Genomic DNA, 20135 nt, shown 5'->3' with positions numbered 1-20135 from the left:
ACGCATGGAACTGATTTAGATCCGACGCACGCTGACAGTGCACTAACAAGCCGGCTCGTCTGGCACACTCAACGCTCGGAGGCAAAGCTCGCCCCGGGGCTCAGTGTAATCGCAGTGCCGTAGTAGAAACATGGGATCACAGGTGGAGAGAAAGAGGCGCGTCCATTTTTTCCAGCACACGTGCGAGGAGATGAGGAAGAGGACTGATTGAAAAAACGCGGGAGGGCCGTGCTTGTGTTTTCTCTCCGAGCTGCGGGCTGCCACCCAAAGACCTGAAGTGTACAGCGAGCAGCCAGGAATGGGACAAGTCAAAGGAATGCACTCTCCCTCTACAGGAAACAGCACATTACGGCGTCAGGCCTGGAGAATTCCACACTTCACGAGGTTACAGCGTTTTGGGGTCAACACTCACACAGCCTCGGGGCGAAATTAACACCCCAGCTGGACCGAGAAAATATACGCGAGTGTGTGCGTGTGTGTGAGCGGGGCGTACTCGCGAGCATGTGCGTGAGTGTGTGTGTACACACAGCTGTGTTTCTTCAATGACACATATTCCCATATTCCTTCTCCTAAGAAAACTGGCTGACCCCGGCATGTTGATATCTCGAGGTGTCCCGCTCCAACCTGCACCGCAGTCGCCCCATTCAACAGATTATTTTAGACAAAGCCGGTGTGATGATACCTGAGCTCAGGGAGGAAATTACTCCGATCAAAGGCCAAACATTTCAGAGTTTCACAAAACAAGCTGAATCTTTTATTTTTTTGGGGGCCGTGGATACTGTGGAGGTGGATTTTCAGATTATTTTCTGATGCATCATAGACAAACTGAATTATCGGTTCATTGGGACAATAATCTGCAGGTTAATCCAAATAGATGTGTTCATATATGAAGCCCTGAATCAGTTATTTAAACGATTGTGTAGAAAGACTCGGCCTGCTATCATTAAACTTTATAACACATGCTTTACACTTCAGAGGACTTTTACCATACTCAATGTTCTTTATTTATATGTATCTATGTGTAAATGCAAGCTCAACCTTTTTCAATGATTTGTGGATGGTACAAGCACCGAAGACAAGTGTAAGATGATGAAGAAGTACAAGAAGGAAGAGTAGAAGTATGATAGAAGATGAGTAGAATTATTGAAAGAAGAACAAGTACAAGAGGGAGAAGAAGGAGGAGCAGAGGTAGGAGTAGAAGAAGCTGTAGAAGTAGAAGTATTTAGAAGAGGAGTAAAAGTTGAAGAAGAAGAAAAAGTTGAAGAGGGAGCAGAAGTAGGAGAACAAGATGAAGGAGTTGAAGCGGAGGAAGAAAAGTTTTAAGTAAAGAAGAAAAGCAGAAGCATCTGAGGGAGATGTAGAAGTAGAAGCTGAGGACGAAGGAGAGAAAGTAATGGAAGAAGTATAACAAGTAGAAGACGGAGCAGAAGACGGGTTAGAGTTGAGGTATAATGACAAGTCACAGAGGTGTAAGAAGGAGAATGAGTTAATAAAGGCGTAGAAGTAGAAGTAGAAGTAGATGACAAAGACGTAGAAGAGGATGAAGAAAATGTATAAAAAGAAGGAATAGAAGTAGAAATAGTCCAAGAAGACATTGAAGTGGGCTTGCAGAAGAAGGCCAATGTGTGTCACTGTATTGGAGCCCTCAGTGTGGGTATTCAGCATGTTGCATAACATTAACCCCTGGTCCCCCCTATTCTCAGAGCGAGGGAGCGGGAGGCGGCGGGGACCCAGGGAGAGAAAGTAGGTTTCTAAGGAACTGACATCACCCCCTTCCCTCCTTTCAATTCTGAACTCCCCCCTCCCCTTTATACTCTCACTTTCTCTCTTTGGTCTATTCAGCTCTCCTCTGTGATTGGCCAGATCATGATGGCAATCAGCCCGGCCTCTCTGTCAAAGCCAGCCTGCCCCCCCCCAACTCTCTCTTCTCTTTTCCATGCGATACATAACAGCGCGGGCCCACCCCCCTGCACATCTCTTACGCCTGACGACGGAAGCTTCTCGCACTTTCAAGGAAAACACAGATCCACCGGTGGCCAACAACCCCTGAGTGAAAACACACACACACACACCTTGCTCGTAACGTATACACAAACACACACCTCCTCTTTGTATGTGTTTCTCTGTCGGATAATATTTAGCACAACATATGAATTGATGAATAGATATTAAAAATGACTTCCCTCCCTTAAGCATTCCGAGAATCAATTGGAGGCCCATGTGACTTTCACCACTGATAACACTAGCCTGACTTATATTTCGACATTAAGCAGTTAAAGGAACTGTTGATTCATCCGTGGGGACCTTGTGAAAGCATATGTGAATATACTGTTCAAAGGTGCATGTGGCTACACAAAACCTTCACTCTCGGAGTGTGTGTGTGATTGTGTGTGTGTGTGTGTGTGTGTGTGTGTGTGTGTGTGTGTGTGTGTGTGTGTGCGTGTACTCGCAGACAAATGGATTAGTTGGATTAGGCCCCCTCTCAGCTGGAACCCCTGTGGTGAGGAGGAAGCCCCCCAAAAACCAGGTCATCGTTCTGCCACCAAGGTTTACAGCGACTGCCTGTAGCCTATACCCCCCCCCCCATACCTGAAGAAGAATGCGTAACATCTACATGAGGATATGATGTGGAGCGAGCTGAAGAGAGGGAGATTTGTTTTGCATGTGAGATACATGTATCACACATTATGGACAAGAAATCTGTCAAATTTACAGATTATGATTTGAATGTAAAGAGACTTAATATTGGTGACAACTGCTGCATTAGTTCATTTTCATCATAAAGTGGTGGTGTCATCTTAATTCATCAGAAACTTGACTAGAGCTCAGTAGAGCGCATACATCCATCAAGGCCCAACAGTCATCCTAAATTTAATCAAGCTTCACCAACTCCCTAAATACGACCAACATTGCTATGTTGATACTGATAACTGATACCGCATCCTCCCTAGAGGTTTGGTAAAAAATCGGATAACTTTTTTTTTGTGTAATCTTGCTTACAAACAAACAAACCAACCAACAAACAATCGAACAGGGGTGAAAACGTGTGTGCTGCATTTGAATCTTCTCTCATTCAGCCGGGTACTGTTTGTCTTCAGCATACAGCTGCTTAAACTCAATTACTATCATACTATAGATGTGTTTTTATGTTCTATTTCCTCAGAGGTCTTTAATTTGACTTTGTTTCATCTCGGTTGGTAACTCTGTTCATCTACTAAGGTAGAGATTACCCCACCTCGCCGTTAACACCCTTTCTTTTGTCCCTCGTCTTCTTCGTCATTTACTTCTCAGCTGCCACCGCCAATCACCTGAGAGCGCTTTGATCACTGAGAAACACCCACCTGTTGCCTCCTCTCCCTCCGCCGCTCATCTGCTTCTGCCTCCTACCATCTGCCGTCACTCTGCGTCTGTCCCTCACTCGATCTTTATCTGTGGGATTTTCCTGCCAAGTTAAATATCTGCTGTTCCACACTGTTGCTACTATGTCTTTATAGACCCACTCAAAACTCGGAGGAACTGTCAACGATTCTTGAGAACTGATCGAGTGAGGATACGAAGTGCATATCACCTGTAACTGTGATCGTGAGGGTTCAATAACAACTAGGTAACACAAACCAACCACTTTCAAAATAAACACAGTTGTCCTGTGGCAGTTTTATTCACCCATGAGCAGAACATTTTCCAGATTCAGGTTAATATCTTAAGACTCTAAACCGTATAAATGTTTAAGCCAAACAAATTTGGAAACCTGCCGACAAAAGCACCAGATCAGAGCCTAGGGGGCATTTGATCAGCAGTCGCCAATCACTATATATGAACTCTTCAAAGATTTTCTAGAAGAGCTAAATATCAGGACAAATTGTCTACCGCTACAATCAGAGTGCAGGGCGAGTTGACCAGACATCGAGTCAGGGAAAGATCTGAGGTATATTACCCCCCTGTCGCCCAACTACCTATCACAAGACAGGAAGTCAGATATTGGGAACTCCACAGTGATTCGATAACGTTAACAAATGTGTGACTTCACCATCCAAATCCAGTATTCCTCTCTTGCGCTCACTCAAAACCACAAACTCTTGTAGGACACTGCAAAGACTGTTCTCCCATTTAACTTTTTAAAGTTAAGGGTCAGTCACTGCTCGTTTGTCAGATCCACCTTCCACAAGTGCACCTTGATTCCACCTTATTATTCTTTCAATATGTAGTTTCTCTGTCGTAGCGGAAGTGGAAAGAGTCCCAGCAATTGAAGCGGTTGTGGGAGCCGCGTGCACTTCAGTTCATGGCGCAGTAAGGGTGGTTTTTGAACGCGGGCTCTGAGATGCAGGTGTGCACACAGCCCCAAATATGTGATGAAAGGCCTCACTGAGAGCCGAGACCCTCTCTGACCCACGGCGAGCCCCCTTCACTCTCTGGCTCTGTCTCCCCCTCGCTCTCTCTCCTTTCAGCTCTCAGAGAGGAGGGGGCTGCCACACAGGCAAAGGGTAAAACAAGAAAGGTAGATAGTGAGCGACTGCGGAAGGAGAGGGGGAAAAAAGCGAAAGAACTACAGGAAAGAGCGCGAAAGAAATCAGAAGAAGCAGAGAGCATAATTGCTCTGTGGCTGTCTGTCGCTGTGTAGCCGGTTGTCGCACTCCGACCCCTGACACAAATGTGACCCCACCCCCACCCTTCCTCTTCAGCCAACCTCACACCCATACCACCAACCCTCAGCCCCCCAGCTCCAGCATTACCATATGTATGGCTCCCCTCGCCCCTGATTATGCTAATCACCTGTCCGGTCCCTGCAGCCCCTAAAATGGGTGTATTTAGCAGTCGGCTGGCTCCCAATGCAGCTTCCCCTGGGCCCGAGGTGTACATTCACACACTCCTCAATGGGCAGATTCTTCCACGTTGCTGCCTTCATTCAGGTCCCACTCAACACCCACACCCCCACCCTGGAAAAAACAAAATCCTTTTCAACACCAATGGATTCACGGAGCAAGACCGGTAGGAAAAGAAAACGCTAAACTCTGTTTGAAGCATGTGCGTGCATGTGTGCAGTGGTCGGGGATTATTTCTAAAAACCCAAGGTGTCAGGCGAGTGATGTGTTAATTGTTGTAGGTGACCAAGAAAATGCTGCCGTCGTTTGAAGCGATGGTAAGGTGTTCCCAAATGTCCAGAGATAGCACTCTCATTTTTATCAAGCAAAATAAGTGAAAAACTACTTTTTTATTAAAAACTCATCCTGTATCTACTGTCACTGTCCTGCCACATGTATGGCCCTGTGATAAGCCCACAGCCATAACAGAGCGTGACATGAGCCTGAGCAGCCAATCTCAAGCAGCCATCTCTGTCATTTCCTGGTGTGATGGCCCGTGATTTCAGGTTATGCCAGAATCACACAGTCCTGAGTGTGGAACAGAAGACCGAAGGCGAGAAATACAAAAACACATTGAAGTTCTTTGAAAGGCTCCTGAAGGTCCGACTTCACGAAGAGAAGTTTTAATGATTCACTTTTCACTTCAACTTTAGGCTCGCCAGGGAAAAAGAGACTTGACCTGACCAAAGTTGGCGAGGAGCTGTGTTGCTTCAAGTATCGGTGAGACATAAGAGTTCAGTGTGAGCAATAGATCTATGGATTTAAAGGCTTCTCAGATGCCAAAACACTGCACACCAGTTCAAATGGAGTTCACGTTACAAGGAATGTGAAATCGCATGCATGCATTGACCGATGAAGCTCCTTGTCGGATGACGGTACATTGCATTCACCCCCCTCCTGGTTCTTTAAGCGATAACTTCTGCACTTTGTTCACTCTCCACTAACCCTGTCTGCTGTTTGGTGTTAGACATATAGCCAAGCACACTGAGCTTGTTAGTGGAAAACATGTGCCTGCTACAGCCCAAAATGAAGCTGATGGGAAAAGTGAGAATGACCCAAAATGAGTTTAGGAAGAAGTCAAATAGGCTAAAACACACACGGTTTTCTGAGTTTGTAATAGAAATGAACAGAAAAGAAAAGATGAAAGTTTGATCCCTGATTGAGTAAACAAACAAAGAATCTGTGATGTGATGCTCGCTTTTGAAACTAACAAATTGATATTTCCTGTCCCAGCTTGAACCGGAAGCTCAGTCTATTTTTCGAACGATCAAAACGATTTCAAAGCGTTGAGACACATCAACTTTTTTTTCAACCCTGGACAGAGATGCTGGATGTAAATGTCGAAACAGAAAACCGGGGAGACAGTGACATCAGGCCTCTCTGCGCTTAACAGCACATCAGCCTGTGGTGTCAGGTCACAAGTGTTTCTCTTGTCCCGACTCCTCAGCTGGACTCCTCTCTGGCGGCCTCAGCTCACTCCGACACATACTGACTCAATCCGGAGCTTCAAACCTCTCAATCATCCGAGAGAGGAAATGTTTTATGTCTCTGTATCTTTATGCCTCCTTGTGTGTGCATGTGTGATACTCGGATAATTGCTGTTACTTCCAGATTCTATGACGTTGTGCTGCAAGAATTGCAATGAACTATACGGCTCCGCACGTAACCCGTGTGAGCCAGAGGGGCTATGAAACAAAAAAAACACACACGCACACCAGCCAGCAGCACAGACGCAGCTTGCAGGAGATGTTTATAGTGAGTTTGCATGAAAAATTCTCGACGCTTTCGTCTGAGAAGCATCAATCCACACCCCTGGTCTCTCTCCTGGTGCAGGGTAAGCACCGCAGCCAAAACACAAACACACTGCCGCTACTATACTCCTGCTCCTTCCCTCGCTCAGTCTCCCCCTCCAGCGCACACACACACACTCACACACACACACACCCACCCTCTGCTGTTTTGTACTTTCTCCACCCCTCTGGCAGTCAGCACTGTGAGGGAGGGAAGAGAGGAAAGGGGAAGAGGGAGGGAGGCGAGGGGAAGGGAAGGAGAAGGAGGGAGGCCAGACCACCCTGCTCTCATGGCAGGGCTGAGTGTTTACATTGCCGTGCCTCACTCTGTAATACATCTGGCATTCTGAGGCCACTCTCTCCAGCCAGGGACGGGGGGGACGGGAGGGGGGAGTGGTGATGGTGAGAGGGGAGGCAGGAGGGGAGAGGAGGCTCGGGTAAAAGAGAGAGACCTTTCTGGCAGAGAGGAAAAGAGAGGGATAGGAGAGAGAAAGAGAGAGAGAGAGAGAGAGAGCGAGAGAGAGAGGTGGGGGTAACTCTCTCTGAAGTCTCCTGTGGTTGGTCATTCGCAGGGCTCTGGTTTTTGAATAAGAGCGCCTGAAAGAATGCAAAATGTAAACAGAGAGCTTGGAGGCATCTCAGGATGTGTGTTTGTGAATGGGAGCGCGCGTTCACACACACGACCGTCGCACACGGACAAAAGGCTAACAAGCAAATTTCCCCAAAAGTTACTTTGCATCTGCATCGGTGCAGTTAGATCTCATATATATATATACATATAAATATATGTATATATACAACTGCTTTCAAAAGTATGCAGAGCCAGCCTGGGAAAACAGCGCAGAAAGTCTGTGTACAGTACCGGAGGCGCAATGTTGCCCCACACTAAATCCCTCACCGGCTAGCCTACACTTTTCATCAACTCGTAAAGTTTAACACAACATGCTGGAATGTTATTCCTTCCTCAGAGGTTTAATCCTGTTTGTAGTGAACTGATAAACACAAAACTTAATTGAGTCCGGTTTGGAAAACGTTCAAAAGTGTGGATGTGCGCCGGCCTCTGGAAGAGAGCGGAACAGATGGTGACAGAAAGACAGACGATGCTGTGCGAGCCGAGGGGAAAAGGACTGGGTGTGGGTGCATTTGTGTGTCTGATTGCTTGCGGCTGCTGAGTGAAAGTGGCCGGAGATACAGCAGGAGGATGATAGTGGAGAGGAAAAGGAGAAGAAAAAGAAAACGAGGGAAACAGATGAATAAAAAGAGAAAATAGCAACGCGAGGCCCATCAAAATAGCCTGCCATGCCAGCCCGCGTCAACCACCTCCTCATTCACAGGCTCCAAAGCCTCTCTGCATGTGCAAATGTGCGTGTGTGTGTGTGTGTGTGTACGTGCACGCGCCTGTGCATTCATGCATGTATCAGTGCTCCCATACACATCAAAAGCTGGATAATTCAATCATGCAAACCACAATCCCTTCAGTGGAGACACCGCATTCAGGGCACTCCTCCTCCTCCTCATCTTCGTCCACAAGAAAGGATGTCAAGACTTCTTCCGCATGCACTCAACATTATACCGCTCCCTTCTCTTTGCTGCCATTACCAGCAAAACAACAAAACAACCACCAACTCTGTCAACTCAGCTCTTAATCACACTAGATACAAAACAGACATGCAGGGCAGGGGGGGAGTCGCTGTAGAGAAACACTGGATTCTGAAACATTAAATCTGACTCAGGATGCAGATAAGAATGGAACTGTTAGCACATTGATATCAGGAATAAGATGAAGGCACATTAACATTTAGAAGGGCATGAGTTTGGATTTCCTGTTGTTTGTTGCATTCCTCAACAAATGCTGTCATTAAAGCAACAATGATGACTTGCACTAATGTAGAATTTGGATATGTATTTCAGATGGTCTTAATACTTAGGGTTAGGGGTCAGAGGTGGGCTTTAAACCGGTGATTAAAGGAAAATCTTATATCCAATTCACTGCCCTCTGCTGGAGGACACATGTCAAATGATCAAATCACAAATTCATAATCAATAGGAAAATACTTCTACAGTAAATAACGTATTCCTCCTGCAGCATCGGGCTTATGTGATTCCCACTCATGGACGTGCATGGGATCGAACCCACGCACGCCCGGACGTATACAGGACGCAAACAAGGATCAGTGACAGCTGCGACCTCTGCTGCGCTCTTCCCACTGCCGCCCTCCCCCCTCCCCTCTGCTGTGAGTCCTCACTCTGCACCCAGGCCACAGGGTGAGTATCAGGTGAGGTTTTAAATAGCGGGGCCCCAACGAGATGACCTCAGGGTCCCAGGGGTCTACCCCCGTGGCCCCTGGCCTCTACACTTATGCTCCCCCTGACCCACCCCAAGAAAGTGCTCCGGGACCGTGGGCCTCCCCTCCGTCTGTAGCCCTGGGACTACAACCAACAGGCCTGTGCCCCCTTAGTCCAGGCCGTAAATCAGAGGAACCATAAAAATCATTTGAGCTAATCACTCACACATATCTCTGGGTATCTTCAGTCAGTGTACGGTGAACACAAAAGGCGTCTTCTTAACACTTACAGGCCCCCGTCTCTTTCTTTAGTCCTCAGGCGTACCGCAACTCAGCCCAGATTACAGTGAAGCTCAAGCTCCCTGCTTCACCCCCAGCTTCAACTTCAACCCTTGCACCAGAGCTCAAGCTTCAAAAGCCCCCGTTTCCAAACGTTCTCCTCCATGTACCCGTTCTCACCCGTCAACACAGCCCTGGAAAAAAAACACACCACACGGCCACATCTCCAGCTCGCTCTCCTAGCAGCAGAGAAACAGAGCGAAGGAGCGAGGGGTCCATTCCTACAGGAAGGCCAATGTTTACGCGATACTGTTTTAATTAGAGGCAGGCGGTGCTGCTATTTTCTTTACAATTTGGCCTGTGTTTGCCTGAACTCAGAATGCCAAGGGATGGCTCCGTTTTTCCATTTGTAGCCAGAAGGAACTCGAATGGGGTCTTATTCCTCTCGTCTGCGTCTCCGCTGCCCCGAACGCGGCTAAATCGCTAATCAACGTAAGATCATCTAGAATCATCTGCAATCCGAAACTGGGGATGTATCTGAAGTCGAGCAGAGGTCAATGGGCACGAGCTCCGACACTCGGGAACGTATCGAGAGGGCGGCGAGTCACATCTGTGTGTGTGGAGAGGGAAATAGGAGAAACACAATACTACAACTTCCTGTTTGTGCTAATCATTTCCTGTCATACCGGATATAAACATAACTGTGGATGCAATCTGCCCTAAATACACTTATCGTGTGATCCACGCTGGCAAAAATAAACAACTTTCAAAATAAAACTGTATTTCACGACATGTTTAACAGAACACAAAAAAAACAGAGTCGTCCTCTGAGGTTAGACTTTGTGCAGGCGCGCATCTCTCTCCCAATTGGTCTCTGTCGCTTTGTCTAATAAACAGAACTTCCTGTGTCTGAGTGTTTATAAACAGTGCTGAGTGAGCACCGTGTGAGAAGAGACAATCCCGCGAAAGCTGCAGCACGTGATTGAGCGTAGGATAAACACACCGGCCGGCTCCAGGACGCAGTTAATGGTGGTCCGCCGCAGACCCCGACCGCCTCCGCACCCCCAGAGGGAAGGTGACGACAGACACGAGGTGAGATCGCCAATGTAAAAATGCGGCTCCGTTTCCATTGCGAAGGAACTGAGAGATTGAATTTGAGATGGGTGTAGTGTGTCTGTGTGTGTGGCTGAGTGCGTGCGTCTGAAGGCCACACAGCTTCCAGGCGGGGTCGTCCGCGGGTCGCCAGCGGAGGGCAGTTCCAAATTAAACATAAACAGCCGCTCTGTCCTCTCCTCCTCTCTCCTCTTTTTCCTCTCGGACGATGGGCCAGTCCCCCAGCACGGCCCAGCACAGCGTTCCACGGTCCAGGCAGAGCTAATCTATCCCTCAGCTGTGCAGTCTAATCTAAACAAACAGATCTCTCCCTACCAACATCTGGAACCCCTCACGTCCCGGGACCTAGGAAAACCACCGCAGCCCAAGTCTCTTTGTCAGTGTCTGGGTGTGCGGACGAGCGGATCTCTGTGTGTGTCGGTGCGAGTCAGTGTGAGTCCATGCTGGAGACGTCTACCAGAGGTCGCCAGACGCGGCTCAGCTGTCTGTCAGGTTCAACACACAGCCAATCTCTACTGTCAATTAATGGTTTAACTTCTCTGAAAGAGAGAAGCTGTGACTGAGGCCGGAGCGTTAGCAACTGTTCTATTACTGCTTCATCACCAGATAAGGTCCAATTTGATGCCTCAAACAAATATTAATCCAAAGGTTTCTAATAGTGACAAACATCACAAGTTATGGGGCCCAATCAGAAGACATAGAACAGAGATAGATAGCTAATCCAACATAATGAGTAGCTGCAACAACTTGTGTGTGCCACCTTGGTGGAGGTAAAAGGTATCTACACTACACATCCATAGACACTTCATAGGTTAGAAAAGTTATGGCTAACTACACTCCTTCCAGAAAAGCTTCTGGAAAAGCTAATAAGGAAGAGTAGCTAAAGACAAATGTGTTAATTAAAAGAGTTAATCAAACACAGTCTATAGTGATGAGGAGCAGGGAATGCTGCAAATCCTCACATTATAGAGGTTTGTCCTGGCAAATGTTTGATGATTTAATCAGAAAAATGATTATCTGATTTCAATCATGATCCTTAGTGGACGACTTAAGGCTGCATTGTCAAGTCTGTACCTTTGGGTTTAATATGGCGCCCCTCACTGTAGCACACATGATCTTGGCCGGCCCATGTGAAGCAGGGTGTGAAAACAAGTGTGTTCCCCTCACTAAGCTCAGGAGTCCTACTCCAAAAGAAGGTCCCCCTGGCTTAAACCGCTGCCCACTGCGCCTGCACCGCACATTAGAAGAGCATGCTGTCTGTCAGCCCCCTGCAGCAGCACGAATGGAGAGAACAGCCAACCCGAGGAGGAGGTGGGGTGTCTGATCTGGTCAGGAACCGTCTGCTTTCATGTCGGATCTCACCAGTTATTTGTGCTTTGTATTGGAAGGAGGGTTGTTAAGATGGAGAGAAAACAGGAACATCAACATCTGTACATTTACAATGTTTTATTTCTGTTTTTAATGGCGCAAAAATACGTATTCAGTTTCCCAGCAGCGAAATCCTCGCCTCCATTCATGACTCCCACAGCACACTCTAGTCCTAAGTGCAGGAATGCAGATCAAAGCAAAGGGGGGGAAAGCGCAGCCCCTTCCCCTTACACCCCCCCGAGCACCACCCATACGCACAGTTCCCAACTACTTAAAAAAAATCATACTTCATAAGTTGTTTTTTTTTTTAAAAGAGACAGAAATAACAAGAAGTGAGTCGTCCCCGTCCGCTGCACAAACACTGAGTCCTGCCCGTCGCTCCACTTTTTCCCTGCAGCCGGAGACAAATCTTTTTGGAAAGTTGAGAGCTGTCCAGAATGGGACCACACACAGCCTCTGAGCATTCAACTGCTGGGGGCAGACAGACACACACTCACTCACACACACTCACTCACACACTCTCACAAAATGGCGGCTTTGACAAAAATTCCCTCTACCCCAAAAGCTGCTTATGAACTTAATTACAACCTTACTGCTGAGTGCGTTTACTGCCACCCCTCGCACGTCTTGTGTGTGCATGTGCTCGGAGGAGCTGAACGTGTGGAGGACCGATACCAGGATTTGAAAAGTTTCAACTGGCCACTTGCCAGGGACCAAACAATAAACAATATCCTGAGGCTTGTTAGGCAGCAACACTTTCCTCCTCCAATCTGACGCATTCCCAACATGCAACATCAAGTTGTACCCATTAACAAGAGTTCAAGCAGCTCGCATTCAAACACACACAACATGTCCAAATCAGCCAATAGGCAATCGAGGTGTCTTACCTTCCACCCAGAGTTTCTCCACGTCCGTCTCCAAATTAGCGGCCCTCAAGCCCACGGCGAAAGCTCCGAAAATCATGAGGCCCACCACCAAGAACTTTCCGCAGTTCTTTTGGATGTAGCAGCCCAGCCTAAATAAGAGTCTCTGGAACTTCGCTCTCAGCCATAGAGGGGCTTTCCTCCCGGTCGCCTTCCCCTGCAATCAAGACAAGAGTCCCACTGTTAGTGTCACACGAAATACAAAAACAATGTACTTGCTCAGACAGGTGAATGTGCGGTGGTTTGGGGGTCACAGCGACAGAGAGATGACCCCCGGCAGGTGGCCCCACAATGTGTTCACGTCAAAACATTTCAACTACAGGCACCAGTTTCGGCCCCCAGGAGCCTGTGGTTGTTGTGATTCTAGAACGGAGGATTTAACGGGGATACGTGATCAACAAATATACGGAAACACAGTCGCTCGCTGTCTCGCTCGGCTGACCTTTGGTAACTGAAACACACACATCTGTCGTGTGTGGGGGGTGGGGTGGGGGGGGGAGACCGCCCGGAAACCGCTGGAGAGACTCCCCGGAGCGAGAGACACCGGTTCTGTCGTATCAGTGACATGTCTAAACTGTAACCTTAGCAGGATACGTGCAAAAGGAAGAGATGTATTCAGGCCGGGGCATATCTGTCAGTTCACTGCTACAGTGATGAGTTCATTAAGACAGGAACAACTGACAGTGGAGGAGCAGGTCTGCGGGGCTCTGCTCCAAAATAAGGTTGCAGCAGGACCTCCGGAGTGGATGGAAGGTTAATAAGAGGGGATGCAATTATACAGTAGGGGGGTATTGTGATCATATGCATCCACTGTGTCTCTACTTCACTCTGAGATGGAAGAATACAGGTTCATCTGTCCTAAAATCCTCCATAATACATGTTACTCCTCCAAAATAACATAGTAAAGTAACTGTAACATAGTGTAAAGTGTAACTACACCACACTATAGCAATTAATGTTTTGCTAGTGGTGTGTTTAGCTTACATCAACACCCACACACCACACTGATATGAACCCCCCCACAAGTAAGCGCCACACACCGACTCCACTCCCCGTGTGTTCCGGCCTGAGGTGGTGGTAGCGGAGGAGTGGAGGAGCCCTCGAAGGGGGACTCGCTGGATTTTGTGAACGAGAGAGGGCAGCCACATGGATTTTCTTTTACGCACGAAGTCGCCAGAGTTTAGACGCCACCGTAGAAACCAGTAACTTAGCCATCGACACTTTTAAAAAGCCGCCCGCGTGCAGAAAAGGTTTGGATGTTATGAAACAGGCGCTGGGAGAAGTGACTGCGGGCGAGAGCTGCATGTTTTGCCCCGTCTCAGACCGTTACAGGTCGGCATGTTGCAGGAGGAACAGTCGCGGTTAAGTCATGTGGAGAACCCTGCATCCCAACACTGCGCTGCAGGGGAAGGATCGAGCTGTTGCACGGAATCGAACCCCTTCATGGCTCGCTACAACCTCCCCGTACCCCTGGTCCCCCGCGCCCAGCCCCGTCCCGATAACCACAGCAGCCACTGGACACACTTTGGACACTTTTTTTTTTACACGCTAACACAATTAAATGAAACCGGGAGCGTAAAGCTGCTGCCCGGGTGAAGATGGGAGAGAAAGCACCTCTGTTATTTGCTGCAAAGCGAAGCCGGCATCGCAGTAGCTCGGCCGCTGCAAATACTCCAAATCCAGCGGTGTGCCGCGGGTATAGTCCCCCCTGCTCCTCCGCGTTACTCTCGGCAGGTCGGGGTCTCTGTTTTCCTGCTCGGAGGGCGCATTAGCAGCCGAGGCCATGTTGCGGGGACTGCGCGGTGGTCACCGATTCCCACGTTAGAGTAGCTCCCCGAAAGCGTGCAGCGATATCCCGCGGCGGCGGCAGGGTTTCACTCTCGGAGATCCCGTGAAGTAGGGCTTCATACTCCGGTCGGAGACGGCGAGTCAAAGTCTGCGCCTTCCATCCCAACATTTCGTGATCCGGAGGTCTCCGCCGCTTCCACCGCACTCGCCGAGCCTCTGGAGGAAAAACCCAAAAAGTTGTGAAGTTTCTCTCAGAAAGCGCCGTGGGTAAAGTGATCCCCGTGCACGAGTGGAAGGAGGGTGAGCGCACTCGACGGTCGTGGCATTCTGCTGAGATCGATGTGGTCTTCCCCTGGGCCGCGCGTCACGGCCAACTCTGAGATTCAATAGAAGAGGAGAAAAGACCTCTCTCCATTTGGAGGCAGAGGAGGAGGAGGAGGAGGGGTGAAAAAAAGGAGGAGAAGAGGACGGGGGTAAAAAAAGAGAAAGAGTCGAGGTCCCGCCTCTGGGGCTGTCAGAGCGCAGGACTTCCTCGCATCTGATTGGTTCCAGAGGAGCAAGAATTACTCAGCAAACACGACTATTATTAGCTGCTTAGCAACAGCTCACTAAAGTAGGGGACCACCCAGGCGCGCGGACCTCACGGGGGGGGGGGGGGGGGGGGGCGCTCGTGCACAGAGAGCCAAACCAGTCCGGTGCGTTTGGTTTTGATGTTTTTATTCTTGTGGAGGTTTTTCTTTTCCACACATGTTGCCCTGTCGCCCGGAGGAAGCGTTACCCGGAGAGGAGCGGGGCAGAGGTCCGTGCGTCGGAAGGAGGCCGAGGAATGTCAGAGCTGAGATTCTTTAAAGACTTTTTTTTTTCTTCTTTCTACCACCTCCATGATGGTGGTGGTGGTCGAGCCTCAGATTACAGCGGTCAAAAGGGAGGTGCCACAGTATAAGTACCCTGTCCTCGTCAGCCCTACTTTAACCTAAGGGCTACATTGGCGCTTATAGTTAAAACATAGTTAATGTCACATTCAATAAGTTGTTTGTGGAAAATTCATTCAACAATTACTTTTGTTACAAAAATTCACATAATATACACATATAAGTAATATGTTTGGTACCTTTTTAAAGCCACGTTATAATTACATCTGTAAATTACGCATGGTCATGCTAATGTTGCAGTAGGATGTAAAGGCACAAACAGATTTAAGCGTAAGAAGGTCTGATTAATTATTCCACATTATAATAAACGTAAAAATCTTCCTGATTAGGAAAAATAAATAAAACATACTATAAATCAGGACTTATTAATATAAGACTGAAACTCATAATTTAAAGTAAAAAGTAAATGAATATAACAAAACAGTAATAACAATAGTGGTTATTAACCAGTGTAACCACTTGTTGGACCAGAGCATCACTGGATTAACAGACCCATTGACTGTCACGTGATAAGACAAAAATTGTAAACAGTACCAACTCAGGCAGGGCAGCATCCTGTCAGTGATATAAACACATAGGTAGGAAAACAGAACACACAATTGCATGCTACACAATCACACAGGTGCACATCCAAATGCATCAGTGTAGAAATGAGTGTGTGTGAAGGCATACATGCAAAGATATGTAATAGCATGTGTATGGTTTTAGATGCATGGACACAAGCTCAGATACGGAGAATAGACGCATGGATAATGCAAATGCACACAATCACACATACACACTTAACAGATTAGATACTTGGTGAAAAATAGACATTTTCCTCAAATGGTCTGTCTTTTTGTCTGGTTTAAATCACTAGATTTAAAGGTTCAGTGTGTAGAAGTTGGTGACGTCTAGAGGGGAAGTCACCTCAGCCTCGTCTTCCAAACATGAGAGAGAACCTGTGGAAACTTTCAGTTGTCATAAAAATTCAGAAGGTGTTTAGTTAAAAAAAAAACATGGCGGCCTCCACAAAAGGACCCGCTCCTGATGTAAATAAGAAATTTAAATATAACCATTCTAGGCTTGAGAAAACAACAATTAGTACAATTTAGATGAAACACACTAGTGAAAACAATCATATTTTATATTCAATTTTTGCCAATAGATCCCTTTCATCTAAATCTTAAGCACTGGACCTTTAACAGTATTTCTCAGTTGGATCGACTGGACCCCTTTTAAAAAGTCTTTTCCCTCAAGAAAAGCTCTGATGCCATGTTTAAAAAAAAATCTAATCAAGTGTCATCTTTTCAGTCCAATCCACATTTTGTTGTTTCTTTGGGGTGAGTATGGGAAGTTTGGATTTGGAGGTGGACCCCAACACCGGGTGCAACAATGATATCATTTCACCGGCATCAGGTATCTCTGGTGTGGCGTCTCAGCCGGAGGAAAGGAGGCATCCGAGGCAAAACAAAGTGAGCATGCGATGCCCCCTAATGCCCCTGACTAGAAGCAGGCCTGTCTCTGTGGAATGTGTCCTTAAAGCGAGCAGGAGTCACAACCGCTGCACAATATCTGCGCGAGACATATCCAGGCTGCTGTGTTGACGGTAACGCTGTAGGACTCCATCAGAGGAGCCATAGGTCATTGTGGGGAAAACGGCCCCCCCCTCCGAAATACTGTAGTGTGGAGGCTGTAAAGTTATGCCAGTAAAAAGGCTCTGGGAGATTATATTGCAAGCATCTGTTTGAACTAATGAAATACATATGCAGATAAGATGCCAAAACACCTTTGACCAAGTATGAGCATATTTCCTAGTTTTTCATTAACCGTCATGTGCTAATATGGATCAGATGGGCTAATTGTTCATTTAAGGAGTTTTACTGAGCAGGGAGATGTATATTTCAAATCAGCTTCTTTTCATTTTGTGATTTTTGTGACAGTGTTTATTGTAGGAAATCTATTCAGTAAAGTAAGTAAAAGTAGCTTTATTGTCAATTTCTTACATGTTCAGAACATACAAGGAATCGATACACTCTCCCACAGTGAGACATATAAAGTGCACAGGCACAACAGAAGACACAAGACATTTCCTAATTTTTTTTTTTTTAAGTACAGCAGCATAAGGTTCTCTTATCAGCCATGTCTCCCTTTTTAAACCTTTACATCTTGCCATCAGTTGAAGAGCACATTGACAATAATGTTGATTAATGTGTGTTGTCCTTATAAATACATGTAATGAAATGAAAAGAAAATGCTAAAATTCGCTGTAGAGCCGAGACGATTAGACGATTAGTGCTTTTGTTCCCTAGTTCCAGCCTCAGTTGAAAATACTTTTTTTATTTTCATTGCACGATACGATATGATGCAAAACACTATATTACAATATGTTATGATACGATACATTGCTATTTAATACAGTACAGGATAATGTCGTAGCTACAGTATATACATTACTTCCAGGAGTTTAAACACTTCCCGGTGATGTTCAAACCTTGAACAAACCATGTTGTGTCACCATCGCAACAAATTGTTAATATTTGTGCTTTGTCTGATATTTTGATTGATTGATGGATTTTTTTGAATGATTTTTTTTATTCAGTCATCAACGCACATCGTACAATAAGTATGAACAATAAGGACAGTGTCAAAAACATCCAAACAGTGATCACCTTATTCTTATCAAAATAATCTACCCTCCAATAATTGATCAGGTACTTGAAACAGGTTCTGAGCTCACACTGATTCTCTTCAGCCGGCTGTTGAGCTGCTCTGTAAAGGTTAGGGATGATTTGTTATGTCAGCTGTTGGAATCAGACTCCATAGGGACTGTGTTGTGGATCCGAGGATCCCCGATGACTAATGTTTGTCTTTTCTGTGGTCGTTTATATTTATCTCAGTCCTCCTCCAGATTTACGTGGATTCCTTAATGAGCTAAGGAGATGAAGTTTTCATTTAGGGGCTGGAGGAGTTGGGCATCAATCCCAGAATGACTTCATCAGCCAATCACCTTCTTTGACCCCTGGCAGGGCCCTTCACACCCCTCAAGGCGGGTGGCTGGCTAGCAGCCATGGGAAAAAAGAGGGAAAACCTTGTTTAGTACATGCACTTATTTATGATTTGCAGGTGGACTACAGTTGAAAACAGCAGTGTGCCAACATATTGATATCCTTTAGTGAAAAGCAGAGACTCCTTTTAGAAATCTAAGAGGAGACTCGCGGGACCTGTCAAGTTTGCTAATCCCTTTTTTGGCCATTACCCGGAGAGATGATCGATTTCTAATGCCCATTCGATTATATGAGAATAATTCATGGATCTTAAAGAAATACATCTGATATATTGAGGGACTGTTATCTATGATTGTGTGCAATTGGTGCAGCTTGACTGAATCTGAGGGGAGTGCTGGGCCTTGGCAGAGGTCGACTTCTCTCTCTCCTGAGTGGCATCCGAAGTTGAACTGAACAGAAAACTTAAACATCTCATGTCCAAGAAGGATGCTTCCCAAAATCTGCAAACTTCTTACTTGAGTAGTTATGGATACAAATAATGGAGCAGTTTGTGTTTGCAGCAACGCTTCATAAGCCCAAATGGTGGAGTGGTGCAACAAAGCACACCTCTATATTGAAAACAAATGAACTCAGGATCCTCATAAAGTGAGTGAGAGTTTCCCTCTGCCTGTGAGTTAACTTCCAAAATAAATCGACAAACACGAAAAAAAAAACATAGATCTCTGAGTTTGGTTCCAGCTTTGACACACTTCATCCTGGATGACTTTTTACTGCTATTTATTACCTCCTCCAAGAAGTTAATGTTTTCTTTGTGATAGCAGAATTACACAAAACCTACTCTACCAATTTCCATGAAATCCTGTGGAGGGGTGGCTCGTGAACCTCTTGAAGAACCTGGATTGCTGCAGATTTGGGTGCAGCTGCAGACCGGGGGGGCGGACCAATGATTTTTTTTTTTTACATTGTAAAATGTAATGATTCATGGATCTTGATGAAAGAAGGTCAGACATGTCATCTAGTTAATTCTGTCACCATTGTCATGAGATATCAACTTGTACTTGACATACAGTAAATGAGGCCAAAGATATGAAAATGAGACCCAAGTGTCATTAAACTGGGATTATCCTTTCAGGTGTTTGTTTCTAACTCTGAGGCTTCACATTTACATTCAGTAGAAAATCTTCTTGTTGTTGCACATCCACATCCTCTCCCCTTTGGAAGCCCCACTCAGGTACTACTCCCAATATTTGGGCCAAGTCATGAAGCTATCCCCATCTCCTCCATCTTGACCGAGCTGCCGGCTCCCTCTCTGATCCATCGTGGCTGGCCGTGAAGCTGTAGGGGCTGAGTGCACGAATGAGAGCCTGCTGGGATGTTTATATTCCAGCTCAAGGTTGTCTTCAATCATACACGGAGCTGTTTGGCAGCGTGCAGCACTGGCCTGGCCTCTGTTTACCGCTCCCAATTTCCGACCGGCTTTGTGTGCACAATCAGAGCGGCTCAGAGAGGAACCGAGAGGGCAGCTCCATCGCTCTTCATCCAGCAGCAGCTGCAGAGACGTGGACCGAAAGCATCATGACGGCCTGAAGAGAAAGCTCACGTGTGACTGATTCAATCAGAATAGGTAAAAAATGTGGACTGTGCAATAACACTGATATGACAAAGGATTTAAGGTTTACTTAAAGTGAGTGTACAATATAATAAGCTTTATTCTGAGAGTTAATGGATTTGATTTTTCAGGTATTCAGATAGTGTGCATGTTTGATACTATAAAATGTAACTTTATTGATATCCACACTTTACAGCTGTAA

At 46.4% G+C, this 20135-nt stretch overlaps 1 protein-coding gene across 1 annotated transcript in view; it reads right to left on the bottom strand.

Moving 5' to 3' along the window:
- The window catches only part of ptch1 (patched 1), a 48053-nt gene extending 33249 nt beyond the window's left edge, over positions 1-14804 (bottom strand). The window contains exons 1-2 of the mRNA XM_062384844.1: positions 14232-14804; positions 12582-12774 (exon numbers count right to left, since the gene is read on the bottom strand). Of these exons, the coding sequence (XP_062240828.1) occupies positions 12582-12774; positions 14232-14402 (364 nt within the window). The 5' untranslated portion in view covers positions 14403-14804. The remainder of the gene's footprint in view (positions 1-12581; positions 12775-14231) is intronic.
- Positions 14805-20135: the final 5331 nt, after the last annotated feature.

This window comes from Platichthys flesus, chromosome 3, assembly GCF_949316205.1.
Source record: "Platichthys flesus chromosome 3, fPlaFle2.1, whole genome shotgun sequence".
Taxonomy (NCBI): domain Eukaryota; kingdom Metazoa; phylum Chordata; class Actinopteri; order Pleuronectiformes; family Pleuronectidae; genus Platichthys; species Platichthys flesus.
Note: the sequence above shows the minus strand (reverse complement) of the source record. Positions and strands in the feature narration are given on the sequence as shown.